This window comes from Jatropha curcas, chromosome 9, assembly GCF_041381405.1.
Source record: "Jatropha curcas cultivar XTBG-Jc1 chromosome 9, XTBG_Jcur_1.0, whole genome shotgun sequence".
Lineage (NCBI taxonomy): Eukaryota > Viridiplantae > Streptophyta > Magnoliopsida > Malpighiales > Euphorbiaceae > Jatropha > Jatropha curcas.
In genome coordinates this window covers 2,847,992-2,875,025 of record NC_143159.1, presented here as the reverse complement: position 1 = coordinate 2,875,025, position 27,034 = coordinate 2,847,992, and the positions used below count along the sequence as shown (strand labels likewise).

Sequence of the window (27,034 nt, the reverse complement as noted above, 5' to 3'; positions counted from 1 at the left end):
AAGACTTATAAAAACTTAAAAAATTAAATAAACAAAATATAATATATTTAAGAGTTTAAGATGTTTTCATCCAATAACAATTACAAAAGTTTTTATTATATTATTTAAAGCAATATTATATGAATCTATAAAACAAATTTGATATTAATAAGATAGGCATTAACAAAAAAAGAATTATATTCATTTTCAGCAAGTAAATAGATATAATAGGAAGCTTGCAACAAAATGCCGTCGTAGCTTTGTATATACCTAATAAAAAATCCACCCGAGTCTGAGTTGGTTTTTGTGCTTTTATGATTTCTCCATAATAAAGAAGTTACTTTTTCGGGTTCTTCGTTTTTCCTTTTTTTTCTCCTACATGCTGTTTATCGAGTCCGGTTGGATTGAAGTCGGAATGGCAGAGGATTAGGCATATGCTTAAAATGCATATCCGATACTAAATTAGATATTCCAATTTGTCATGAATTCGATTACAATTATCGGTTTAAATACATAAATCAGTTTAACTACTCATTAATATTAAAAATTAAATAAAAATAAGTAAAAAATTATAAAATTATATTGACTTTATAAAAATTATAATATCAATATTAAAATAATTATAGCGGTAATTAATAAATAAAATTATTTTTACATATTATAATGTATACTGTTTTTAAAATTTAAGGTGAATATTTTCTATTTTGTATTATATAAATAAAAATATTAATTAAGTTTTAAAGATTATATTTAAAAAACTATTACTTTTAAACAACTATAAAATATTAATTTTTAAAAAATAATTTTATCAATAATTATTTTTATGATATTAATGAAGTCCTAATATAAATAAAAATCAATCATCAATTAATACGAAAAAGTTTCAAAACATAATTGATAGCATCCACCGTTGATTAGGATTTCTATTGACTATCAGTTTACTGAACATTTTCGATCTAATTGTTAGAAAAAATAGGCTAACCCTCTCTGCATTTGACATTAAATATTTTGGTTTCCACCCACCAACCAAGTACTTATTGCTCCTTTTATTTATAATATTTATTGATTTATTAAAGGCTTGTTTAGTTTAATTATTCATAGCAATCGTTGTTGATAACTAAAAGGTGTTGATCGATAGTAATTAGCATGTGAATATTTAAATTTGGTAAAATTTTGTTAATGGATATTGTTAAAATATAGAATAATCGTCAAAATTTATTTCATGAAAATTACAACTTTTAAATAATTATAAATAAAAGGACTATAAAAAAATATTGATTTGAAAAAAATAATTTTGTTAATAATTATTTTTATGAGATTAATGAAGTTCTAATATAATATAAATGAAAAATCAACTATCAAACTAAAAAAAAAAAAAAAAATTCAAATAATAGATATATAATCAACCACTCATTGAGATTTTTACTAAATGCTTATAATCTAATTGTTGGAAAAATAGTCGAACCCCACTCTACATTTTACATTAAATATTTTGGTATCCTACCCACCAACCAGCTACTACTCGTTACTTTTATTTATAATATTTGTCAGTTAGGTACAAGTTTTGAAATATTTTAATTTTTTTCATTAATTAATATGTGAAAAATATTTATTTTACTTCTAATAATTATGTAAATAGATAATCACAAGGTTGCATATGTCTAAATGATATATATAAATTGGATTCCACAAATATTATATAAGATCATATATATACATAGACACCAGGATTTGATAGGCCATTTTATAAAATATTCTATATATTTATAAATATAAGTCATTTTAGAGTAATTTTTTTATTTATAAATATAAATTATCTTGAGAATATTAAAGAATAATTAATGATTTTTTTCAATTTTATCCTTCTATATATTAAGCACATTTATCTATTTATATAAATATATAAAAAATGAATCTTTAAAGCTGGCATAACACAAAACTAGAGTTTTGAAATGCTGGTTTTTTCTTTCTTTTTATATTTTTAATTTATTGTTTTATTATATAACTATTAACTGTTATCATTTATCAATACAAAGTGGAGAATTTATATTTGTAACGGCCTCTGTTTTGTATTTTTGGCAATTAGTTTACCATGGTTTTTGCCTTAAATGTGAATAAGGAGAGCATGCAAAAATCATATAATATAAAGATTGGCTATAAAAATAAATAATTTCTTGATTTTATCTCTCTCTTTCCCCTTTTGAGAGAGGAACCATCGGAAACCAATAACAACACTGTAGAGAAAAATTAATAAAGACTTCTATAACAATTTATAATTGAAGTTTTCTAACACGCCACACTATTTATATTTACACGACATTTGGTGAACTTATTGGTTTACAAATGTTATCAAAGTGAACGAAAGAAATTCAGTAATAAAGCTTTTTGCTTTTTTTTTTTATATTATTAATTATATAACATTTGTAAATTTGTTGCTTTCTATTAATTTCTCTTCAACCTTATTTTTTTACAAATAATGAAAGATCTTTCAAGATTATTGGTTTAATTTTTATTTGATTAGTTTTGAGTTTTTATCTATTTTATTTACTATGTTTGTGTATGAATTGACCTTTGATATGATTAAATTTGGGTTGTCAACCTTTTTTTGTTTTTATTTAGTTTTATTCTAAAATTTAGATATTCAACCGTTAGTGAAATGATGTACTAGTTTTTTTTATCACCGTTTGTCTCATTTAATAGAATCAATGCCTTGATATATTGATTCACATATGTGCACTCAGATTTAGACTCAAAGAACAAATAATTAGCAAGTATTCCTTTTCTTTTATTATGAGGAGTGCTAGATCTATAGTTACAAATAAATATGAAATTTTTTTTTCTGAATTCAAGACAAAAAAATAATGAAATTTAGACGACTTTATTTCTCTCTCTTTTTTTTTTTAATAATTACTTAAGTGAGTATTGGAGAATAATAGAAATATATAAAAATATTATAATTTGCGAATTGCGCGAGCACATAACTAGGTAATTATTAATGGCATGGAATAAGAGTAATTTAATCAAATTAATAATTTTTTTGTTATAATTTTAAAAATTAATTATTTTCCTAATTATTATGTAAAATATTACAAGATGTATATTTATAAACAGAGCAAATGCTAAATTTAATAGTTTATTTAAATTAAAGACGGTCAATGAAGGAAAAAAATTTTCAAAAAATCTATACTTAAAATTTTTTTTATTAAGAATCAAATTATAGCAATAAAATAATCAAGCGGACATTAATACCCATCCTTACACAACCGATACTGATATGAATATAAATGTAAACTTAAATTACAGGCAATAAAATTCACTAATCAAATGAAATTTTAAAATATTTAAAAACTAAAATATCTTGAATATAAAAATCAAAATTCGCAAAAGAAAAAAAATTTATTTATAGATCAATTACTAAAAACAAACCTCCACAAATTGCAATTACCAAACATTGTTGAGGAGATTTTAAAATTTAATTACAATAACTGAATTTAAAATAATAAAATGAAGAAAAAGCTGATGAAATATTCTGTATTCTACAGTTTCCTAACTCCCTACGCAGTCGGTGTCCGATTACGGGTAAGTTCTTTTCCCCGGAAGAAGGAAAGCTATAAGCTTTAATGCGAAAACGTAAATGCAAAACGTCATCCACCAATTTCCAACCAAAATAAACGTTGAACATAGGGGTGCGTGCGTTTTCAGCCCATCACCTAATCTACTTGCCTGCAATTAATTTTCATCACCGGAACCCCCAATCTAGACTCAACTGCCTTCTTTAAAATCCCCAACTGGTTGCTTCTAATTTCAAATCAAAGCCTCTCCTAAACAATTCACAATGGGTACAGAGCTCAAGTCGCAAGCTGTTTTTGATCTCTTGGAGAGATTTCTTGAGACCGATGAGGGTATTGAACTTCGGAAGAAGCTCAACCTCGTCTATCAGCTCAATATCGCCCCCAAAGTAACCTGCTTCTTCTTTTATACATTTATTGTGTTTAATTGCTTCTGGTATTTGGATCTTACTCTTCATAATTTATGTTGTTTCGATGAATTGCAGAAAATTGGGGTCGATGAGGTCATTTTCATTCTTGATTTCAAGAAAGGAGTGGTTACTAAAGGTTAGGTTTTTATTTGGTTTAGTAATTTCACTAATTTGTGTATTTTCATTATTTTTTTTGATTTATTTTCCGTAAATTTTATAGGTATTGGTAAATATTCTTTAGATTGCCAATTAGAAAAAGTGGGGATGGTGGATCTGTTAAGTTCAATGCTAAAAGTTGAAGTCTTTTCTTTCATATGTTACTTTGTTCACACAGCATTCGTGTCCCCACGTTTGATACTCTTTGGTAGAGCATATACAATGCTTTGGCCTAAAGACTAAGGTTCCTATTTTTTTTGGCCATTTTGGTCCCCCACACATCTCAAATTTTTTGGCCAAAACATCAGGTGAAGGTAGATGGGAGTGTCAGGTGTGTGACATCACTTCATTTCGAACACCCTGATGAATACAGTATGCTAATGAAAACAGACTTACAAACCAGCTAAAAAGAAAGGAAGAAAGTCTCTGTTTTCAATCCCATACATTGAAAGAATTGTTTATAGTAGTCTTGTCTATTTTTGCAGTTTGGAGGTATATACGAACAGTATAGACTCGAGAATACCTGCTTTTTTTTTTTGGCTTATGTTTACTAAGCCTTAATGGGATGGGATGTGTTAAATGCATTTTTAGCATGAACATTACATATGAAATGCATTTGATGACATTACATTATGCTTACCGAAAGTATTCTTTGGTTGCCTTTAACCAAGTAACTGATTATATAATATCACTGGTTCTAGGGCCTTACGAAGGAGGTAAGCCTGATGCCATTGTTTCTTTAAAGGATGAAGATTTTGTCAAGCTTTCTGAGGGGAAGCTGAATCCCCAGATTGCTTTCATGAGGTGCAATCTTTGTCTCTTTACCAACTAGACTCTTGTTCTATTTGTTTCTCATTTTGATTTACAAACTTTGTTCTGATTTCTTATATTTGATGGATATTAGGGGCAATTTGAAGATCAAGGGCAGTCTCAGTGCAGCACAAAAACTCACTCCTGATATCTTCCCAAAGCCTTCAAAGCTCTGAACTTAGCTGTGTTAGACAATTCCATTTTGTTCGACATGGCAGTTTGAATTTGAAATTTCGAATTTATATTATTAGTATAGGAGGAATCATTTTTAGCTGTTCATCAACATCTACATAAACTTACATATCTGTAATATGGTACTGAATTGTAGGCTCTTGTACCAAGAATAATCTAGAATTATTAAGCTGCACAATTTCCTTTATTAATCAGTATGAATGTCAAACAATGAGCTTGTCATGTAGGATGTACAAGTAGATGTTCATTCTGGGTTGTCAATTGTCATGGTTGCTAATTGATGACGACGTCCTAAAACAATTTGCTGTTTTGTAGTCGTGATGGTGCTTGTATTAGCATCCTTCTTAATTGATCACGAGTTCATGGGTAAGCCCCTAAACCTAATATGGTCCTGCAGCATTTAAATCCTTCCCAGATTCCGGAAGTCAATTATAGCAGTAATGTCAAACCCGACATTTATAGGGATGGTGGGGTCTAACTCAGTTGATTGCATCTCTTGGTTAGCCCTACAAATTGATGAAAGGCATTGCAAATTTGCAGGCTATTCTTCCCTCGTCGCTAATTTACTAGTTACTTTTTCTATCACCTACTCCTCTACGCTGTAAACTTGCTTTCTAAAATCTACAGTCTTGCAAGAACTGTATGCGGAAAACAAAAACTCAGATTAATGGATTTTTTTTATATTCTTTCTTAAAAGAAATTAAATGATCAATGTGAAAATAACTATAAGATACAGACAGGTACATGAAAAAAATAAAAATTTAAAGGTTCCCCTTCTGCACTTTGCTCCTAATTAAGCCAAGTGAAGCAGCTTGGCTGCTGATAATAAAACGAGCTAAGTTATTTTCCAAAAAATAAATAACATATTCAGTTTTCTATTTGTAAAATTATATAAAAAACAGATTTAAAAGTCAGAAGTGAAAAAAAATATTAAAAAAAATGAAGAAATTAAATACAATTTGTTTCTATTCTAGTTTTACTTCTCCATATCTTTGACAATGTGATTGAATTTTTTTCTGCTTTTAGTTTTCCTGCTTAAATATTTATGTATTTTTTGTTATTTTGAAAGTCAAAACTTTAATATTTTATTGTTTTTGCCTAAAAAAAAAATAATCATAAACTTAAAAATTTTATCTTCAATTAATCTAGAAGCTAACTTTAAATCAAATTATATATCTAGTAAAATTCAAAAATCAAATTGCATTTTTATCCTTTAAACACCATTGAATTGAATGAAGTCTATGAAAGAGAACAGCAAAGTCCACCATGCTCCGACATAAGGAAGCTCAACTTTACCTGTTTCACCCGATATTTGACCCGATTTAAATCGAGCAGGTAAAATCTAATCCGTTTTAAGATGGATTGGACACGGGTGTGTATTACTACGGTCCGAACCTATCCGAGCTAATCCGATTAACTTTTGCTGTTCCTTTAAAAGTAAGTTTTTTCTTAAAGTTAATTTTATTTATATATTAATTCGATCCAAATCAGATTCGAATATAAATTCGAACTTGATCAATTCGAATAATACATTTGACCAGAATTTACTCCTTCAAGCCTACTCCCGCAAAAACTAAAACTAATGAATTTCCTCCCTTCATTCTCTATTTTGTATATATATATATATATATTTATGAATCACTAATAAATAATAAATAATAAAGAACTATGTGAAATTTTTTTTATTTATTTGAGGAATGGAGGGCCTCGAGTTCAAGTCCTCTCTCGATCATTAATTATTTTCTACTAATTTGATGAGTCAAGAGAAGAGCTACTCTTATTGTATAGCCCATAATTTATTTCGGTCCATAAAGATCTCAAATAAATTAAAAAAAAAAAAATCATCTGGAAACAGAAGGTCTTAAACAGTTAAATTCGGTTTCTCTTTATTCCCATACAATGATTTTCACTAATAAAGGAATGGTTTCTTGATGGATAATAAAGGCAAACAGAGGGACTTTCTTGCAAAAGTTGTTTATGTGCAAATTGTTGTTCTTATCCCCTGCTTATCCAAAAGCACGAATCAAACGAGTCGATTTGGCTTGCACGCCGTGTTTTCTCCAAATTCTCCAAAATCATTTCGGCTTTGACTTTCTCTTTATCTTTACTCTTCAATCTTCTATAACTTGAGACTTAGCAGCCACGACCCGATTCTGGTAAATCAATAGCAAGTTATCTGCTCCGGATCCGGTTATTGATTACTTATTAATTACAACGTCACCGTGATTTTATGAAGTTTTTCAAAGTCAATTTGTGAAAAATGCTTATAAAAATGCTCCACACGCCAGCCCCAGAACTCAAAACAGCTAACAGAAGAAAAATAATGAACTTTCTCGTTTGCTTCCACTTCCTCTCATTCTTCCCTTTGTTCACATCTGCAGAACTATTATTTCAGGTATGGGATACATCTCACAGGCACAAACAGATATCTAAATGTTTGCATTATGCATTTGAGTATATTTATTAAAGATTTTGATTTTATTACAGGGGTTTAATTGGGAATCATGTAACAAGGAAGGAGGATTGTACAATTCACTCAAGAATTCAATTCCTGAACTGGTTGGTGCAGGAATTACTCATATTTGGCTTCCTCCACCTTCTCAGTCAGTTGCACCTCAAGGTATTTATTTTCCAGTAAATTTTTCAAGTTGTTACTTCCCAATTGTTTTTAACTAAAAGTGGTAGTGTCTTGAAGCCAAGAAACCTTGACGAGAAGCGGTCCTTTTGTTTTTTTCTGTAAGTTTTGAAGAGTTTCTGTTCATAAAACAAAGCGCCTAAAACTATTTGGTTAAATGTCTGTTAGGATATATGCCGGGTAGACTGTATGATCTCAATGCTTCAAAATATGGAAACCAGAATGAATTAAAATCATTAGTCAATGCTTTTCATGGGCAAGGAATAAAATGCTTGGCTGATATAGTAATAAATCACAGAACTGCTGAGAGGAAAGATGAGAGAGGAATATGGTGCATTTTTGAAGGCGGAACAGCTGATGATCGCCTTGACTGGGGTCCATCCTTCATTTGCAGTGATGACACTGCCTATTCTAATGGCAAAGGAAATCCTGATACGGGTGAGGATTTTCCACCTGCTCCTGATATTGACCATCTCAACTTAAGAGTTCAAAAAGAGTTATCAGATTGGATGAATTGGTTGAAAAATGAAATTGGATTTGATGGATGGAGATTTGATTTCGTAAAGGGATATGCTCCTACCATTACTAAAATTTGTATGGCACAAACTTCTCCAAATTTTGCTGTTGGTGAAAAATGGGATTCTCTTGCTTATGGTCAGGATGGAAAGCCTGAAGCTAACCAAGATGCTCACCGCGGCGCATTAAGGGACTGGGTTGAAGCTGCAGGTGGTGTTGTCACAGCATTTGATTTCACTACCAAAGGAATACTTCAAGCTGCTGTGCAAGGAGAGTTATGGAGATTAAAGGATTCAAATGGAAACCCACCAGGATTGATTGGAATATTGCCTCAAAATGCAGTAACTTTTATAGACAATCATGATACTGGCTCTACTCAAAAACTTTGGCCATTTCCATCGGATAAAGTCATGCAGGGATATGCTTATATACTCACCCATCCTGGAATCCCATCCATAGTAAGATTTTGCTCAATCTTTTGATTTTTTACAGTTTCATTTGCAGTGTTTACTTGTAAAATAGTTAGGCTTCTTCTCTTTTTCTTTTTTCTTTTTTTCTTTTTTTTTTTTTTTTTTTTTTTTTTTTTTTTTTTAATTTTTGTGTTTTGCAGTTTTATGATCACTTCTTTGAGTGGGGACTAAAGGATCAAATTACCAAATTGGCGTCAATCAGGAAGGCTTGCAGGATTCATAATAGAAGCACAGTGAAAATTTTGGCTGCTGAATCTGATCTTTACATGGCAGCAATTAATGATAATGTAATTATGAAGATTGGACCAAAGATGGATCTTGGTAACCTTCTTCCACCAAATGTCCAGCTTGCTACATCTGGAGAAAGCTATGCTGTCTGGATAAAGAAGACTTGAAATATAATAATACGTATGTGAAATCTTAGATACACAGTGTAAAAACTAAAAACTGAAATACATTAATCAAAGTGTATCTGCTCCTGTTTCTGTATTTTGGAACTTCTTCTATACGATGATGTCTTGAGAGATAAAGATGACGTGTAATGATGATAAGCATAATTAAATATATCATTTGGGCTATTTACAGGAGTAGAGAAGAATTTTCTTCTTAACAATAGATGATTTGAAAATCTTAACTATTTTAAAATAGCAGGGTGGAATTCTGGTAGACAAACGCCTCAAAAAAACATGCTGGAGAAATATTTTTCATCTTTTTATATTGGGAAGGGGAGTTTTCCTCGCAACAGGAAAGTTTTCTTTTAACTACTGGGAAAAGTTCCCCCGACCACTTTTTCAAAAAAAAAGTGGATGATCGTTCTAGGAATAAATTCGCGCCAAGAAGTCTTATAGCATGAACTTGGCCTCCTCATCAGTTCGGCCTTCAAAACCAAATCTCTCTCTTTTTCACTCTCTGCTCAAATCTTACATTGAATCCAGAAACCAAAAATCATCGGTGCTTCTTTTTCGCCAATTATTACGTTCCAATGTAAACCCAAATGACCTCACGTTCTCTTTACTTCTTAAATCCTCTGTTGCTTCGTCACTATCAGTTTCAAATCCACTAAATGCAAAATCAGAAGCCATTCAAATCCAAACCCACTTGATAAAATTGGGACTTGACCAATTTGTCTATGTAAATACTTCTCTTCTTGATTTGTGCATGAAATTGGGCTGTGTAAATGACGCTCGTAATGTATTTGATTATATGCGTGATAGAGACACCGTATCTTGGAATGCTTTGATTTGTGGGTATTCGCGAAATGGATATGATTTTGAGGCATTTCGGCTTTTTATTCGGATGCTTCGAGAGGGTTTCTGCCCTCGTCAAACCACATTAGTTGCTTTGGCTCCATCTTGTGGACAGCGTGAGTTGGTGTTTCAAGGGAAGTCCATCCATGGGTTTGGGATCAAGTCTGGACTTGATTTGGATTCTCAAGTGAAAAATGCACTTACTTCGATGTATGCTAAATGTGGAGATTTGGAAGGTGCAGAACTACTGTTTCAGGAAATGGGGGATAAAAATGTGGTTTCTTGGAACACAATGATAGGTGCTTATGGCCAAAATGGTTTCTTTGATGAGGCAATGCTTGTATTCAAGCAAATGATTGAGGCAGGTGTGGAAATCAATCCTGTTACCATTATGAGTCTTCTCTCAGCAAATGCTAACCCAGAATCTGCACATTGTTATGCCATCAAAACGGGTCTTATCAATGATGCATCAGTAATTACGTCATTGGTTTGTATATATGCAAGATGTGGAAGTACAGAATCTGCAGAACTGCTTTATTGGTCTTTGCCACAAAAAAATTTGGTTTGCTTAACTGCAATCATTTGCAGCTATGCTGAGACAGGAAATTTGGGTTTGGTTGTTGAATGGTTTGCTCGAATGCAGCAGTTAGACATGAAACTAGATTCAGTCGCTATGGTTAGTATCCTTCATGGGATTGCTGATCCTGCTCACATGAGCATTGGGCATGCTTTTCATGGTTACGCATTAAAGGGTGGACTGGACACCCATAATTTGGTTGCAAATGGACTAATTAGCATGTATTCTAAGTTCAAAGACGTAGAAGCTCTATTCTCTTTGTTTTCTGAAATGCATGAAAAACCATTGATCAGTTGGAATTCAATGATATCTGGTTGTGTTCAAGCTGGAAGAGCAAGTGAGGCCATGGAATTGTTCTGTCAAATGAAGATGTATGGACATAATCCAGATGCCATTACCGTTGCTAGTTTACTGTCTAGTTGTTCTCAACTTGGGTACTTGCGATTTGGTCAGAGACTTCACAACTACATCCTCAGGAACAAACTAGAAGTTGAAGATTTTGTTGGAACTGCTCTTATAGACATGTATACCAAGTGTGGAAGCATAGTCCAAGCAGAAAGAGTATTCAAGGACATCGATGATCCATGTCTAGCTACGTGGAACACAATGATCTCAGGCTATAGTTGGTATGGCTTTGAAAATAAGGCTCTAACTTGTTACTCTGAAATGCAGGGGCAACAGGTAATACCTGATAACATCACGTTTTTAGGAGTTTTAGCTGCTTGCTCCCATGGAGGTTTTGTTAGTGAAGGGAGACGGTACTTCCGGATGATGACAGAAGAATTTGGTATGTTGCCAACTTTGCAACACTGCGCATGCATGGTTGGTCTCCTTGCTCGTGCAGGTTTATTTGAGGAAGCATTGTCATTTATCAAGAATATGAAGACTAAGCCTGATTCTGCTGTGTGGGGTGCTTTGCTCAGCGCTTGTTGTATCCACCAAGAGGTCAAGCTTGGGGAATCCTTGGCCAAGAAATTATATTTGTTGGATTACAGAAACAGTGGCCTTTACATTTTGATGTCAAATCTTTATGCGGTTACTGGGAGGTGGGATGATGTAGCAAGGGTAAGGGAGATGATGAGAGGTGCAGGAGGGGATGGCATCTCAGGAGTTAGCCAAATTGAGGTGGCTTCATTGGAAGAAATGAGTACTAACTTATACGATGATGCATTTATTGCTAACACAAATTCTTTGCAGCTTATGTTTTTATAATGACTCCTTGAACCTCTGCCCATATCGCTTATGTCAACAGTAAACCTCATTTCAGGTAATATCTCATATACTTTATTTTTAGGATATATATATATATGGACCACTCTTATTTGTACACATTTGTCAAACAGGAATCTCATAGTTTTGAACTATTCATCTCTTTTGAAGACTCTACTCAATTCTATGTCCTTTCGAAGTTAGATTGAGTCAAGGAAATGGTTAGTTCTATAAGAGATTCACAAATTTAGGTCTTCATAAATTACACAAGCCTTTTCATTTCCCATATATTTCTTAATGTTGATAATTTTATTAACAGCCTGAAGAGCTCTTATCGGATTCTCAATTCTGACATGAAGTACCAAGAAAAAACTGAAGACAAAAGCTTTGAAACACTGGAGAAATCATCCTCTGGGCACATACCTAAAACCCCTCTCTCGATGATGTTGAGGTCAACCTCAAGGCCCCAAGCGAAAATGCCCATCTGCAGCAACCTCGCCACTCGAAAACCTCAATTGGAAAATGCTGTCAAGCTCTACTCCCACATTGTCGGGAATACTCCCAAGGCCAAATGGGTCACATTGGAGAAGCTCACTTCTCTTTCCTTCTTTAAGACATTCAAATCAGCAGCCACAAAGATGAATATTTGGAGTCAGAATTGGTGTCTGAAGAGGAATCTGGTGGGTATTGAAGATTAGTAATGAAGTTAAAGAGTTAAAAATTGCTGCTGATATGCAATTGAAGACTTTTAAGGAACAATATCGCGTTGAATTTGTTGCTCAAGGAGTTTGGGTATGAAATTCTTTAGTGCTGAGATTTATGGGATTTTGGTTAATAAGTATCAGGATTGTTTGTTCGAGAATACTTATGGGTTTAAGTCCAATGAAGCCAATAAGATTAAGGTTTACGGGAAAGATTTTAGTGGATGGCTTAACCTTGAAAAGGCTGATGATTCTGTGGGAAGATTCAGAAGATAGTTTCTTAAGAAGATTGGATGATAGTTTCTTGGTAGGTGATTTGGGGATTTAGGTTGTTAAGAACCATAGGAGTGGTTTAAATCTGGCACATTTGGCTCCTAAGAGGTGACTTCTTATTTGTGATGAAACTAACATGTTACTTATGGTCCAATTGCCGAAGGGAAACATATTGCAGGTTTGCAGCAGCTTCACATTGGAACTAAGTAACTTAAGAAGGTTGTCACACAGTGGAGATTTGAGAAGGATGGAACTGATATTAATACGAGGGACATTGTAAATGATAGCAAGGGGGCTCAGTTGGATCCTTTAGGATCTTCACTTTTGGGATTAGACAATAATAGGCTTTGTAGGTGGGATATGCGTGATTGAAATGGGATACTTCAGAATCTTGCAACTGCTAGTACCCTGTCCTAAATTGGACACAAGTGCTACCATAATCAAGAGCGCCTGAAGAGATGCTGTTGCTATAAGATAGTCTCGAAGGATGATTCCACTATTGACGGCCGTTTCCTGCAAGACAAGTTTGCAACTTTGTATCACTGATTCTCCTGAGGCCCCTCCGGTGATTGCTACGTCTATGAGAGTCATATCCAGTAGGCGATGACATGATATGAAGATGCCCTCGACCCTTCTCTGCGTCATTCGGGATGGGATTCAAATGATCTGTGTTAAACTTTCTGATTGTAATTTACATTGTTGTTTAACCAAGATAAGCTTCTTATCGTAAGGGAAGGACGATGACCATCTGTATTAAGTTGCATAAGACTTCTACGTAATTGCTAGTTATTTGATGACTGCATTTTTTATTTTTTATTATTTCTCAAAGAAGCAATTAGTTTAATTTGTTAATACACCTCAGAGCCAATTGGGATCTGGTGGGGCCATCTTATAGTGTTATGTAGCATATATTTCATGTAAAAGATAAGTTCCAACTTTGGCTGGTAGTTGAATACGTGTTCTTTGTGCAGGCCTTGAGTTAGGGATTTGCTGATAGATTAAGAAAAAAGAAAATGGCCCTTGCAATGGGAAGAGCATTGCTTGCGCAGCCTTGTTCTTCATCTTCTTTGTGCTTCACCTCAAAGAATATATCCAAGTCGTCATTAGGAGCCGTGCATACATTTTGGCCCCCTAAAACAGGAAGCAGTCCATCTTATAGACGAGCTGTGGTTCGTGCCCAGCAACGACCCACTTGGCTTCCAGGGCTTGACCCTCCTCCATATCTTGATGGAACGTGAGCCCCATTACTCTCTCTATCTCCAGATATATAAAACTTTGTTTTGTCTTATTTATAAATGGTTTTCTGGAATTAAGTTTGCCCGGAGACTACGGGTTTGACCCACTTGGGCTTGGAGAGGATCCAGAAAGCTTGAAGTGGTATGTACAGGCAGAGCTGGTTCATGCTCGCTTTGCAATGCTTGGAGTTGCTGGAATTCTTTTCACTGACGTAACCTTTCTTCTTCTTCTTCTTCCATGGCGCTGCAATTTGGATCTAAATTTGCTAATTTGAAGAATTAATAATAGTTTACTACTATACTATGCTGCAGCTTCTACGTGTAACTGGAATACGCCAATTGCCAGTTTGGTATGAAGCAGGTGCAGTAAAATTCGAATTTGCAAGCACACGAACATTGCTCTTTGTTCAACTGCTCTTAATGGGGTAAATTTGATTTTTTTTTTTTCTCCTTCTTCTATTGTTGATTAAGTATAGTACAAGAACAAAAACTCTGGTCTTTTTTCTTTTTTCTTTTTTCCTCCTCCTTGGTGCAGATATGCTGAGACAAGAAGGTACATGGATTTTGTTAGCCCTGGATCTCAGGCCAAAGAGGGATCCTTCTTTGGAATGGAAGCTGCACTACAAGGCTTGGAACCTGGGTAGCAATTCTATCACTTCAGAGTTATATTTATATGGAATATGGACTTTTTATTAACAATTTATACAACAAAATAAACAGCTATCCGGGAGGTCCACTACTAAACCCTCTTGGCCTGGCTAAGGACATCAAAAAAGCTCATAACTGGAAGCTTAAAGAGATAAAAAATGGTAATTTTTTTTTTTTGGATTTTTTTTTTTTGGGCTCAAGTCTCTCTTTCAAATGTTCATTTCATTAACAAAATGGTCCGTTGCATCCAGGACGGCTTGCAATGGTAGCAATGCTGGGAATCTTTGTGCAAGCAGCTGTTACTCATGCAGGTCCCATTGATAACCTTGTTAAGCACCTCTCGAGTCCCTGGCACAATACCATCGTTCAGACACTCGCTAACTAACTGAGCTTCTTAAATATTATATATGAAATGTAATTATTTATGCAGTTATCAATTATAACAAGATTCTAGGCACTGTTCCTGGATTGTAGTTGAACTTTCTTACTTCCAATTTTCATCTGAATCTGCGAAATCAACTATTACCTTACGTGCATCTCGTGTTTATTTTAATCTTTTAAGAATTTAAAGAAAACAGGTTTAAGATTTCAGAAATGTTGAAATGTAAATTTAATTACAGCTTCATTGGCTTTCTTTCTTTTTCTATAATTGTGCATTTGATATCTGCTACTTGAGCTGTCGTAGGGAAAGAGCATCTTGTCGAAAAGTTCGTTTTTAAGGTGAATTCTTTTATATGTAAGCCGTAAAAGTTACAAAATATTTAAACAGCAATCCAAAACTTTTTGCTTTCTATAATATCATTTACAACATTCAATTTTTTATTGAAAAAAAAGAAAAAAGAACTTCAATAAATTTACTATTCCAAAGGGAAAAGAAAAAGAAAAAGAACAATCCGACCTGCCGGATTCGAACCAGCGACCTAAGGATTTCAGCTGTCATACTACAGTCCTCCGCTCTACCAACTGAGCTAAGGTCGGTTTTGGTCATTGATCTCAATATTCTGATTATGTAATGTGGAAATTCTTATATTAAACATATGGATGCGTGCCACTCTGCTAGACATGAAAAATTCTGAACTTCTCGAGTGCCGGGCTTCATTCAATTACGCTGCAAAGTGCTCACAAATAGCAGGTTTAAATTTTAAAGCCTTAGCCTTTCAACCATGTCCAGAGACACAAAATATGAGGAAAATCATACATGGTACTATGCAAACAAATGGGGAAAAGAAAACCAAAATCTTTCATTAAACCAATCTCAAACCTTTACAATGAGTCGACCTGATGTTTGAATGTCACAAACCTATACAATACAGAAATAACTTATTATGTTCTTTCCCAGCCAAACACTAAAAAATATCAAATATCCCACCAAACCTAATCGACCACTTCTTATCTGTGAGAAAAAAATATATAATGCAACCAACTTATCATACACAAATTAATTAACATTTACATTCGAGGAAAAACTTTGTATGATCATATCCACCTTTTATGGTCAATGTGAACAAAAATGCCCAATAGAGGCAGAAACAGCTACTAAAGCAGCGCCTTCTGTTCTGGTTCAATGAATTCCTACCCTGTCTTGGATGCATGATGTGTCTTTTTCCTTCCCAAAAACATCCAAAACCGCGGGAAAAATGATTTCTTTTTCTTCTTATGGCTCTTCCCTTCTGGGGATGATTCAGTTTCAGTGCTAGTTTCCGTTACATGCGCTTTTGGAATCGATACATGCTCACCTGAGGCATCCGGAATTTTGTTGAGGTTAGCTTCTTTGTCTTTTTCAAAGCTCGCCCTTGGGCTTTTAACAGGGTTAGCAACTCCTTCCCCAGGTTCACCACTCTTTCGTTTTAGCTCATGTTCAGCTCTCCACCTCCTCAACTCCTGTTCTACACCCAACTTACCTTCCTTGGCCTTCTCAGCCTTGTCCAGTGCAATTTTTAGTGCCTCCCTTCTTGCAGCCATCTCTTGATTCACTTCTTCCAACTTCTTTGCAGTTTCCAATTCAGATTCTTTAGCTAACTCAATTTGAGATATTGCAGCTGCCACTCTTGTGTTGGCCTGTTCCTCTGCATCATGAGCTTGTTTGCTTAACTCGTAGTACTCCTCTAAAGAAAGCGTTATACCAGCCGGTGAGTCTGTCTCCTTGTTGCTTTGAGCTGATTCACTCTCTTGCAATGCTTTAATAGCTGCTAAAGCCAATTTTTCAGAAGCCTTAGCAGCCTCTATTTCTTTTTGAGCTGCAATCAATCTGCTCTCCATTGTACTTGCTCCAGCCTTTGCTTGTTCTGCTTCTTCCCTTGCCTTGCGCAGCTCTTCACGAGCCAATTGAGCTTGTTGCTTGGCCTCATCAGCTGCTTGTGCTGCTTGCTGCAGTTGCTTGGGCAACTCCATCATCTTCTCTTTTGCTTCTTTCTCTTTCATCTGAACAAAAGCTATTTCCGACCTAGTATTATCCAGCTCAGCTTCAATTGAAGAAACTGCTATAGATGCCATTCCTTCTCTTTGCCTCATTGTAGCAAGAGACGCTTTTTCTTTCTCGAGTTCCACTTGCAGTGATGTGGCAGCCACCTTCAAGCAGTTCACTTCATCATTTGCTTTCTCTATATTTAACTTCACCTCTTCAAGTTCCTTCTTTGCTGAAGCCACTGCTGCCTGTATCTCAGTGTGAGTTCTTCTCTCAGGTGCCTCTTGCTTATCTTTTGTGTTTCCTTCACCAGTTTCCTCCTTTAATTGAGATTCCATATAAGCTGCTAACTCAGCTTTCAGATCAAGTAGCAAAGCTGAAGCAGCGTCTAGTTTTGATTTCATATCCTTTGATAAAAGGATTTGTTGGTTAAGTCTCTGTAGCTCCTCTTCTGCCTGCTTCAGTTCCTTTTCCCAATAGAGGGAATCCTGCTCTCTGGCCATGGCTGCTCCTATTCTTTGCTCTTCTGCCTCCAAATGCGCAGCATGTGCAGACTCTAAAGATTCTTTAGTAGCAATGAGCTCAATTGTCAGTTCCTCCACTGTCTTCTCAACTTCCTTCGCTGCAGAAACAGCCTCTTCAGCTTTCTTCACAGCTTCATCTTTCTCAGCAATCAAAGAAGCATATTCTTTCCGCATTGTTGCCAACTCAGCATTAACAGCTTGAAGCTCTGAAAGTGCAGCTGCATGCCTGGCTTTAGCAACCTCAAGCTGAGCCTTGGCAGCAACACTAGCTTCATCAGCAATCCCCTGCTCTAGTTCTTCTACCCTGAGCTTAGCAAGTTCGGAATCCTGTTTTGCCTGATGCTCTTCTGTTTGAGCCCTCTCCAGGTTGAGTTTTAGCTCTTCGATAAGTCTTTTAGTACTGTCCAACTCCTTAAGAACTTGGAGTTTTGCCAGTTCAGCATCCTCTGACCGTTGCCTAAACTCGGGCATTTCTTCCTGTACCTTCTCTAGCTCTTGTTCCACTAGCTTGCGTCTCTATGGAGTCAGCAAAGAAATGTATTAGTTAGTATATGATATTGGCACAAACAAAAAAAGAAAAAAAGCAATGAGCGGAAGCAGATGAATGACTAAAATCCTGGTTCTGCACAAATTCCCAGGAAAGAAAGCCTTCTGCTTTCCAGGCACTCTAGCAATACTTTGAAAGAAGTACTTAATGAAAAAATTCAATTGCACATAAACCATTGTTCTGAACAAGTAAAGAGTGACATAATCTTGAAAACAAGCACGTAAAGGAACATTTCAGAGTCATTAGGTCAAGAATAATTTTAGAAAAGAAATCAAAATATTTGTTCTGGTGAAGAAGTGAACTGTTTTCCTTCAAAAGGATGTCTTTGCTTTTCCTGATATAGATGCTATAAATATCTCACCAGTGCACAATACTGGCAACAAGATTAATTTCAGGAACAGATGTCAAAAAGATTTGCTTTCTTCAAAGTGGTTAATATTTTTTCTTTCAAAAGTATATGTAATGGACTTTCCTTATATACTATCATCACATCAGTGAACAACAGTTTCTATCACAAATAACTTCAAACCACTGTAGCCACTATCCAAACAACTAACAAGCTTCTCCACCCCAGCTGAAATTAAGGCATTCCACACGTTGCAAGCTTAAAATTCCACTTGATTATCTTAATTGATCATAGACAATATAGAATTACTTTCCTTCTATTGGTACATCAAGCTCATATCTCAGATGCTCTGCCCCCTCGCCAAAGCCTATTTCATGTATCCACATTCCAGTTATTAAAAAAGCCCTTTTCAACAATCCTTTGTTATTAACGTGATTCCTGTTTATTATTTTTAACGACTCTTCTCAGTACATATATTTTCCAACCCATTTATGGAAAAGTCAAAACTCAGCAGAGGATTGACTACGGGACAAATTTCTTTGGGCTCCTACTTCTAGCGGCGCCTATAAGCTACCATCAAATAACATTCATTTCTTCCCCAAAACCACCACTAACCACAATCATTAATACTGTTAGAAATAAATTCACAATTAAATATCTATCTGACACACTAAGACTTCCTGCTTTGCATAAAAAGCAAGAAAGGTATGGAAGCAAAAATATATCTTCCTGCTTATTACCAAAACCATTGACGAGTATTTGGTGAAATTGTGCCTATAAAAGGTATTATTGTGAAGAAATGTAACAACGTTGATATTAACAATAACAGCATATCATATGTACCTCAACAGTTTGGATTTTGTGGGCTTTCCAATCTACAATTCCCCCAAACTTGGAAACAGCTTCTTTAACCGATTCAATAGGTGGTCTTGTATCAATAAGACCTCTACTTATGTCTCCCTGCTTCACATCTTTAGGTAATGTGGACGATGATGATGCTTTCACAATAGGAGCTGCAACTTTTCCATAGGGAGTGGCAGATACTTCTGTCTGCACTTTGACATTTACGTGAGGCAAATCAAGCTCATGAGATTGCAAGCCTGTATCAGGCGAGTAAGCAACAGGTATCACGTCATCTATATGAATGAGGGGACTATCAACACAATTATCTTCAGATTGCTGTATGTCGGAGGAATTTTGCATGGGTTCACTTTTTTCATGACATTTCAGTTCATTAGCAGAAGCTTGAATGGGTAAAGTTTTCTCTTGGTATTGCCCATTTGAAGATACCTGAATCATGTCAACTTTTTCTTGAGATTCTTGTGCCTTAGAGATATCTTGTGTCACTTCACTTTTTGAACCTTCCTTGACTAAACCTTCAACGTTTGTCTCTATCATATCAACTGATGAAGTTGACGCCATATCTTCTATTGGAAGAAGTTGGTTTTGACCTGAATTTTCTGCTGCGAGAGGCTGAGCTTGGCCTAGAACAGCGCTATCTAAAACACCTTTGACAGGTGCAGAATTAGAATTCTCCATTATTGATAACGTACTGTCGGGCTCCACCTTTCCATTAGTAATTGAGCTTATTGAGCCTTGAGTATGAGAATGATTATTATCTTGAGAGGATGACGAAGGCTCTGGTGGAGGCATAACTTCAGCAACTTTTACATCCTCCATCAGATAAAAGATTTAGTTAGGGGTCCCACTCCTGTTAGAAAACCATAAGAAACAAAATCTTAATTAGAAAAAAGATGAGCCAATAATCTCACAAAGAAGTTCAGCAGCATCAATTTAGGAAGTCATACCAAAACTATGTAAAATGCAAAATTGGAATGTGCAACCAAATATTGAAGCTGGCATCACTAATCATTTTATTTAATTTCCATCAAGCTCCTGTTAAGGAAAGATTGGATCCAAATACAAGAAACCTCAATCGGATATTTCACTAATGAGCCAAATTAAGTCTCCCAACAGAAAATAAGGATCATCAAGGTTGATACGGGTGACGAATTAGATGAAAACAAAGGAGTTAATGATTACAATGCAATGTACAATTCTAGTATCATCTATTAAAAACTGGGCTATGTGCATTCTCTTTGTTCACACATTTGGAACATCTTACAGCAAGAAACTAAATTGTCTAATTATGATTTGCAATAAATAAGACCAGAAATAACTTTAAAAACACGAGCATACATCTTTCTACCATCCCTCACCCAATTCCCAGCCAAATCACACGAAAGCAAAGATTTTTGGTTGTAAATTAGTCAATTAAGAAATAATAACCTCAAAGATAAGCAAAATAATGATTCAGAATTCCATTAATCCTACATTTGATCGCTTAAAATTGTTAGTAAAAATAATACAAATATCAAAACTGAAATAGCCACCATAGATGCCTGTTGATTAATAATTTGCTCACGAGCATAATGCGAAATCACCTGTAACTGAATTTAACCAATAAATCTAAATCACTGAACTAAAGCTTCATTTATGAATTCCCAAAAAACTGTTGGCCAGTTTTAAGAAATGAAAGTCAACGTAGAGATTTCAAATTCCCAGAATTCATGTCCAGTATCTTCAAAACACAACAAAAACGAGAATCAAAGTGCATATAATTGAATTCCAAACCTAAGCAAATGAAGCTGTTTCTACCTCAATCAACACATTAAAAAAGAGAAAAAAAAAGAAAAAAGGAGAAGGAGAGACAGAGAGAGAAACATACATACCAGGATTATCCAGAAAGAAAAAAAGGAGGAGAGAAAAAAGAACGAAATTAAGGATCTATGTTGAAATTAGGAGAAAATATATTGTGAAGAAATAGAAAATTAGTAAGGAGCTAAAAATAGGAACAGGAAGAGCGAAAAACGGAGAGAAAGAAAACACGTGCGTGGGCTGGAGCCTACCTCGTTTCAGTCTCACAGACTAGATCCATGTGTAAGCTTTCTCTTTCTCTTCTTCAAGATTAGATTTTTCCTTCTCTTTTTTTATTTTTTTAAATATAAATTTTCTGCTTCTTACTTTCTTTGTTCTTTTGTACTTATTTTTTATGGCCGAAGAATTGATTGAGGGTGGAAATTAGCAGTGGCAGAATAGTACTGGTGGTGGTTTTTTATGGAAAAATAAAAAATCATTATTTTTTATTAAAAATAAAAAGGAAAAAAGACCACCAACCAATGGCGTCGCAGGCAGCTAATCTTACCTCACCTAGTCTTTTGTTCTTTGTCGACCTTTTCTCCTTTTTTATTCTTTATTTTTTATTTTTTATTTCCTGTTCTAAACCTCAACTCGGATGGTCGGAAAACAAAAAAATAGGAACCTTGGGTTTATCCAGTTTGTCATTGCCAACGATGAGCGAGTGTAAATAAGAACTAGACTTTGTGGATAGTTATTAATTAGATGGCATTTTTTTGGATGATTCATAAAAGCTTACACTCTATTTTGAAGATTTAAGAGAATGAAATGAAGAACAGATGGATATAAATTAAAATAGATGACCAAAATTTAGAATTAAGGGTGCAAACTGTTAAGACTGAAAATTTCATGTATTTTTTTTTCAAAGGGCCTTCTTCACTAGGTAGCTTCACTACTTCAATATTTGAAAATTAATTAATATAAATACTTAAATCTATTAACTTTTATTTATATTATAACAAAAAAATTATAAAACACTAAAGGAGGTTGGGGTGAATACTGATCACTGCACCGTTCACTTTTGTGCCCCTCTAGCCAGGCGGATTCATGCAGCTGTGTTTTCACATTTTTGTTCTGAGTTGGTTGGCGGGCTGTGATTGTAGATGCGATACGTGGGTTTGAGCTTGGATGGTGTGATTTTTGTGTTTTTTTTGTTTTTTCTTTCGTTTACTTTCTTTTTCTTTTCTGTCTCTTTTCTGTGTTTTCTTTGTTCTTTGCTCAGCGAGGCAGCTGAGTTTTGTTTCTTTTTTATTTCCTTTTTTGTTTCTTCCTTGTATTATTTTTTTTCTGTCTGTATTTTCTTTGGTCGATTTCTTCTTTTCTTATTTCTTTCTTGTTTTCTTTTTCGTTTTTCTCTTCTTTCCTACTATTGCTTTCTTCTTTGCTCAGCGAGGTAGGTTTGTTTCCTTTCTTCTTTTTCGTTTTTCTTTCTTCTTTCTATTCCTTTTTTTTTTTTTTTTTGTCTGTGTTTTCTACTAGATAAAGGTGCTTAAAAATCATAATTTTTTGTTCAAAATGAACACTTAATAAAGGGTGTTGCATAAAATTCTAACACTTTTTATATGTCTTACCATAAATGATTTCGTACAGAATATTACCATTTTTGCATATCATTTATAAATAAGTATGTCTTGTTGTATATCTTTTGATTTTGAAATTTTGAAAAAAAAAAAAATGGTTTAACAAATATGCAACACCCAAACTTGGAGAATATTAGAGTTATTGAAATGAATTTTGATTTAATTAGCAAAATATTCAGGTATGTGTTTGTATTTCAATTGTTAAAGTTATAAACGAAACAAAATGATTAATCTCTATTTCACATTCCTCCATTTAATCTTCTAGAATAAATTTCTAACAATTACTCAAGTTAGAACATACCGCAAGCCAAGTCAATGCAAAATTTTTGGTTTTCCAACAATTTAAAATATTTATTTTACTTCTTCCAAGATTAATCTCAATTTCAATATTTCATATTTTGCCTTTTAAATTTCCAGATTGCATTCTAGTTATTAAGAAATATGCAATGAGTCGATATAAAATTTTCAAATTTTCAAGCACCTGAAAATGCTCAATACTTCATGGGACTTAAATAACTCACAGACACAGAAAAAAAAAAATATAAATATTAAAATAGGTAAAGATTTAATTAATAACCTTATATTCTTCGGTTTGAAGACGTTGAATAATAGAATTGAATATAAAAATAATAAAAGTACTTTTTCACGTAGAAATTGTTGTTTTACACATATAAAAGATAGAATTATTTTTTAAAATGAAACATTAGTTTATGTATATTAAATTAGTTCTTAACGAAAAGGAAAAACAAAGCTTTCAATTTCTCAAACTACCATAAAAAACCTATTTTACTGTATTTCTAAACAATCTCTAAACTGATAAACCATTTTCTTTTTTTCTTTTTCTTTTTTGGTAGAACTCAACTGATAAACAATTTTCATTGGAAGAAGAATGTAATAATGCAGTCGTTTAGCATGGGGCGCGACACTGATGTGATTGTAATAAATATCAATTGTTGTGTTCTTAATAAAAAAATTAATGAAAAGAGTTTTGTAATAATTAATGGAATTATTTATTTATTTATTTCCTCAAAAAGCAAAGCATCTTCTGAAAAGTTATAGCCTACAAAAATCATCCACGGCATAAAGAACCTCCACCCAATTTCATAACAATAAAATAAGTAAACTGAATGTCCCCACCGTTGATATAAATCCCAAAGAAACGAAAAGCTTTCTCAAAAGACTAAAATACCCATGCCATATCATTTCCTTGTGTGGCCAATTTGGTAAATGAAAGGTCTGCACCGGACAAACGGTAAAGTCAAGGCCGAAAAAGACAGACGGCGTGAAATGACGGAAGTAGCCTTGACACGTTCACAGTTCCGTTACAACTAAAAGGATTCAGAATCTGACGTCATGTTGGAATTTGTGCTCCAAACTTGTCTGAAAGAAAGGAAATTGAAGTAGCAGTGTGATTGTGAAGTGTGAACCTTATTGGAGTGCCAATAGAAGATTTTGGAAATAATTGCAGAAAGTCAGACGTGGAAGGCCATTATTGCCTTACCTCTAAATTTGGACCAGTTTTGTTTCTTATAGGCAACCATATTCGAGTTTCTATTTTTTTTTTACCTCTATTTCAAATTAGGTACAAAAACCAAATGATGCTTAACCAAACCCATTTACCGGGACAGAAAATTTTTCACCATTTAACTTGTAATTTCTATTTCAACTCTTTATGAATCTCACTGTCTTTTAATAAATCTAGGATGTAATTTGTAATCATAATTGTATAAAAAATTATAGTATTTACAATCTAATATAGTTTGATCTAATGGTTGAAATATATTAAATATTACTCCAGTGATTACAGGATTGAATTCTAAAATCGGAATCTAAGATGATTAATCGCTCGTCTAACTGTTAAATAAAAGATGGGATAATGCCATACTATATATATATATATATATATCTTTGGCAGAAAAAAGAAAGTGCAAAAGGAAAAGGGATCAGTACATAACAGAGGTGAGTTTGGATGATGTCCATTTTGCAGCTCGTACCTTGGTGCAAAGTACAGTCCTCTTAAAAAGTCCATACAGCCCATTTTTAAAGCCTGTACTCAATTGGATTTGGGCTGACTATGGATAAAGATAATGTCACTTCGGGTCTTTGGTAATAACTTTTTAAACGATTTTTGGCGTTTTGATTCTATGATTTTTATAAAAAGTTAACTGATATAAGTTTAATTTTTTTATGAAAACCATCAATATCCGGACTCTATTATTAGGACTGTTTAATCCAGCTTAGGATCTAGTTACAGTTAAAGCTCCTCATCCCCTCTTTGTAAGTGTATTTAGTGTGGATCGAATCCGAGAGCTTTTTCTCCATGTCCAGCTTGCGCTGACAACTGAGCCACAACCCATAGATATGAAAGTTTAGCTTTTTAGTATTTTATGAAAAATTACTTAAATACTTAACAGCTACAAGTTATTAAAATAGCTAAGAGCTATAAAAAATAACTAATTTTACTCTAACAAATCCGAAATTAAAACTTGATTTGATTTCTTTTTATTACAAGCACAAGAAATTGAGATTGCCTTTTGTTTCCAAAAGGGAGGTTTTTCATTTTGAAAAAAAAAAAAAAAAAGAATGATATGAAATATTCAATACTAGAGAGAAGTACTCCATAGTAGGCACGGCCACCGGTTCTGTTTTAATCGGAATCGAATCGTACTGTAGATGAACTGAAATCGGACTGAATGTTAAAATACATGTGAATGTTAAAAAATGAACCTGAACCGGCCCGAAATCGGTTCGGTTCGAACCGGATGCACAAACAAAATTTTTTGTAGCTTAAAATTTTTTATAAAAAAATTTATATCACTTTATTTGATTGTAATTTATTTGATTTATAGTAAAGAGAAATACACAATAGTACATAATTTATAAAAAGCAGTGAAAAAAAGTACACATAATTTGACTTAATTTGTAAAAAAATGGTACATGAATAGTTGATTTGTAAAAAAAAAAAACTTTCATGTGTACAAAAAAAATGGTACAAACAGCTAGTTGATAGGTGACTTTTAATTTTTTTTTATTTTTGGTAAATAAATTGAATTATTTTTTATCATTTATTTATTTATTATAATTCACTAAATTATCCAAAAATATAGTTGTTGTTTTTCTGTTATAAGGGACAATTTGGAAAACTAATAAATGAAAAATATGTATAAATATAATGAGTTGATGATTTTTTTTTTTCACAACCAATTATATCCTAACTCAACTCTTATTCTCAATCAAAATTCTCTCAAATTTTCATAGTTTATTATTTTTTCTATTGCTTTATTTTCCTTAATATTGAACTTATCTATTGTTTATTTTTTTATTTTCATACATCCAATTCTAAATTCCTTCTAATCTCAATTTTTCCATTTATAAATTTACTTCATTTGATGTTTTTTTAATTTTCTTAGCATTTGAAAATAATAATTTTCAATTCATTTTAAAATTATTATTTATTTATGAATTTGGAATCAAAATTTTGTTATTTTTTTAAAAATTTGTGTAATACGAGAACTTAATCGGAATCTTAATTCGAACTGTCGGTTCATCGGAATCGTGTCAGAACCGTGCCGGACCCGGAGGCTCAAGGGTCGGTTCCGGTTTAAAATTTTAAACATCTTAAACCGGCGGTTCAATGAATCGGAACCGGCGATTCATTGAACCGGCATGCCTACTCGATAGTATGAAGTGTATGTATGCCTGTTTTTAAAATTTTAGAACTTTAATTACATGCAGAATATTTCTTTTTCTTTCTTGTTTTAAAAAAAGCAATTCTTTGTGTCACTTCTGGTTATAAAAGGATTCTTGAAATTCAAATTCATACTGATTTCTTCACCTTCACCTACTAAATACCATCTTTACCTACTGCTGATCATCACCTAAACATCATGTTCCTCATCTATACCTGCCCATAAACCTCCTTGCCATGCCCTTAATTGTGATTTGTGACTTAACCATTCTTCACTTCACTAAGCTTTGTTGCTTAATAATTAAAATGCCTTCAAATGAAAACCAAATAGAACAAAAAGATATAATCGTTGTGATAATAGCTTTTTATATTCGTGCAAAAACACAGTAATTTCAACTAGAAAATGGCAGCTAATGGCAAATTGAATATGACATTATTAAGAAATTAATTAAACATAGATAATTCTAATTATCCATTAAGTATCCACTACTTAATTTAATCAATTTCTATTTTCTCTACCTACTCCCATAAGATTACTAAACCTAATGGTTGTTGAGTTATATATATGTCGACTGTTACATGAATTAGTATCTGCATTTTAATTAATTTTCATGCGATAAT

At 33.4% G+C, this 27,034-nt stretch overlaps 6 protein-coding genes and 1 non-coding gene across 9 annotated transcripts; 5 read left to right on the top strand and 2 right to left on the bottom strand.

The window, feature by feature from the left end:
- Positions 1-3,511: 3,511 nt before the first annotated feature.
- Positions 3,512-5,307, top strand: SCP2 (sterol carrier protein 2). The gene is made up of 4 exons (XM_012216273.4): positions 3,512-3,937; positions 4,034-4,094; positions 4,816-4,918; positions 5,019-5,307. The coding sequence occupies exons 1-4, from the start codon at positions 3,815-3,817 to the stop codon at positions 5,098-5,100; spliced, it is 369 nt and encodes a 122-aa protein (XP_012071663.1). The 5' UTR covers positions 3,512-3,814; the 3' UTR covers positions 5,101-5,307.
- A 1,825-nt stretch (positions 5,308-7,132) lies between these two features.
- LOC105633892 (alpha-amylase) lies at positions 7,133-9,315 on the top strand. The gene is made up of 4 exons (XM_037635812.2): positions 7,133-7,511; positions 7,604-7,736; positions 7,920-8,725; positions 8,878-9,315. Exons 1-4 carry the CDS (start codon positions 7,377-7,379, stop codon positions 9,130-9,132), a joined length of 1,329 nt encoding a protein of 442 aa, XP_037491740.2. The 5' UTR covers positions 7,133-7,376; the 3' UTR covers positions 9,133-9,315.
- Positions 9,316-9,446: 131 nt separating this feature from the next.
- LOC149493442 (Tetratricopeptide repeat (TPR)-like superfamily protein) lies at positions 9,447-11,991 on the top strand. Its single transcript, XM_089725969.1, has 2 exons — positions 9,447-11,828; positions 11,905-11,991. The coding sequence occupies exon 1, from the start codon at positions 9,587-9,589 to the stop codon at positions 11,771-11,773; it is 2,187 nt and encodes a 728-aa protein (XP_089582095.1). The 5' UTR covers positions 9,447-9,586; the 3' UTR covers positions 11,774-11,828; positions 11,905-11,991.
- LOC149493441 (Vacuolar import/degradation, Vid27-related protein) lies at positions 11,804-13,558 on the top strand. Its single transcript, XM_089725916.1, is given in 7 exon segments — positions 11,804-11,828; positions 11,942-11,969; positions 12,090-12,391; positions 12,394-12,444; positions 12,447-12,560; positions 12,563-12,725; positions 12,727-13,558. Coding segments are annotated over 7 exon segments (756 nt in total). The 3' UTR covers positions 12,800-13,558.
- A 46-nt stretch (positions 13,559-13,604) lies between these two features.
- Positions 13,605-15,157, top strand: LHCA5 (photosystem I light harvesting complex protein 5). Its single transcript, XM_012216274.4, has 6 exons — positions 13,605-13,978; positions 14,059-14,191; positions 14,292-14,404; positions 14,515-14,619; positions 14,700-14,788; positions 14,879-15,157. Exons 1-6 carry the CDS (start codon positions 13,758-13,760, stop codon positions 15,010-15,012), a joined length of 795 nt encoding a protein of 264 aa, XP_012071664.1. The 5' UTR covers positions 13,605-13,757; the 3' UTR covers positions 15,013-15,157.
- A 362-nt stretch (positions 15,158-15,519) lies between these two features.
- On the bottom strand, positions 15,520-15,605 carry TRNAY-GUA (transfer RNA tyrosine (anticodon GUA)). Its single transcript is given in 2 exon segments — positions 15,520-15,555; positions 15,569-15,605. It is a non-coding gene; the product is annotated as a tRNA-Tyr (tRNA).
- Positions 15,606-15,844: 239 nt separating this feature from the next.
- LOC105633648 (protein WEAK CHLOROPLAST MOVEMENT UNDER BLUE LIGHT 1) lies at positions 15,845-21,516 on the bottom strand. Of its 3 annotated transcripts, none has more exons than XM_012216275.4 (3): positions 21,358-21,516; positions 19,292-20,159; positions 15,845-18,071 (listed from the first exon to the last, which is right to left on the bottom strand). In XM_012216275.4, the coding sequence occupies exons 2-3, from the start codon at positions 20,126-20,128 to the stop codon at positions 16,200-16,202; spliced, it is 2,709 nt and encodes a 902-aa protein (XP_012071665.1). In that variant the 5' UTR covers positions 20,129-20,159; positions 21,358-21,516; the 3' UTR covers positions 15,845-16,199. The 3 variants fall into 3 exon arrangements, with proteins under 3 accessions (XP_012071665.1, XP_012071666.1, XP_020534850.1); XM_012216276.4 differs by lacking the exon at positions 21,358-21,516 and adding an exon at positions 21,181-21,351; XM_020679191.3 differs by lacking the exon at positions 21,358-21,516 and adding an exon at positions 20,257-20,319.
- Between the last annotated feature and the right edge of the window lie 5,518 nt (positions 21,517-27,034).

Coding starts and splice junctions, on each gene's coding strand:
- LOC149493442 (XM_089725969.1), top strand. CDS start 9,587: ATGAACTTGGCCTCCTCATCAGTTCGGCCTTCAAAACCAAATCTCTCT.
- LOC105633892 (XM_037635812.2), top strand. CDS start 7,377: ATGCTTATAAAAATGCTCCACACGCCAGCCCCAGAACTCAAAACAGCT. Junction 7,737..7,919: donor TCAGTCAGTTGCACCTCAAG/GTATTTATTTTC, acceptor AATGTCTGTTAG/GATATATGCCGGGTAGACTG. Junction 8,726..8,877: donor ATCCTGGAATCCCATCCATA/GTAAGATTTTGC, acceptor TGTGTTTTGCAG/TTTTATGATCACTTCTTTGA.
- LHCA5 (XM_012216274.4), top strand. CDS start 13,758: ATGGCCCTTGCAATGGGAAGAGCATTGCTTGCGCAGCCTTGTTCTTCA. Junction 14,192..14,291: donor CTGGAATTCTTTTCACTGAC/GTAACCTTTCTT, acceptor ACTATGCTGCAG/CTTCTACGTGTAACTGGAAT. Junction 14,620..14,699: donor CTACAAGGCTTGGAACCTGG/GTAGCAATTCTA, acceptor CAAAATAAACAG/CTATCCGGGAGGTCCACTAC.
- LOC105633648 (XM_012216275.4), bottom strand. CDS start 20,128: ATGGAGGATGTAAAAGTTGCTGAAGTTATGCCTCCACCAGAGCCTTCG. Junction 18,072..19,291: donor ACAAAATCCAAACTGTTGAG/GTACATATGATA, acceptor CTGACTCCATAG/AGACGCAAGCTAGTGGAACA.
- SCP2 (XM_012216273.4), top strand. CDS start 3,815: ATGGGTACAGAGCTCAAGTCGCAAGCTGTTTTTGATCTCTTGGAGAGA. Junction 4,095..4,815: donor GAAAGGAGTGGTTACTAAAG/GTTAGGTTTTTA, acceptor CACTGGTTCTAG/GGCCTTACGAAGGAGGTAAG. Junction 4,919..5,018: donor CCCCAGATTGCTTTCATGAG/GTGCAATCTTTG, acceptor GATGGATATTAG/GGGCAATTTGAAGATCAAGG.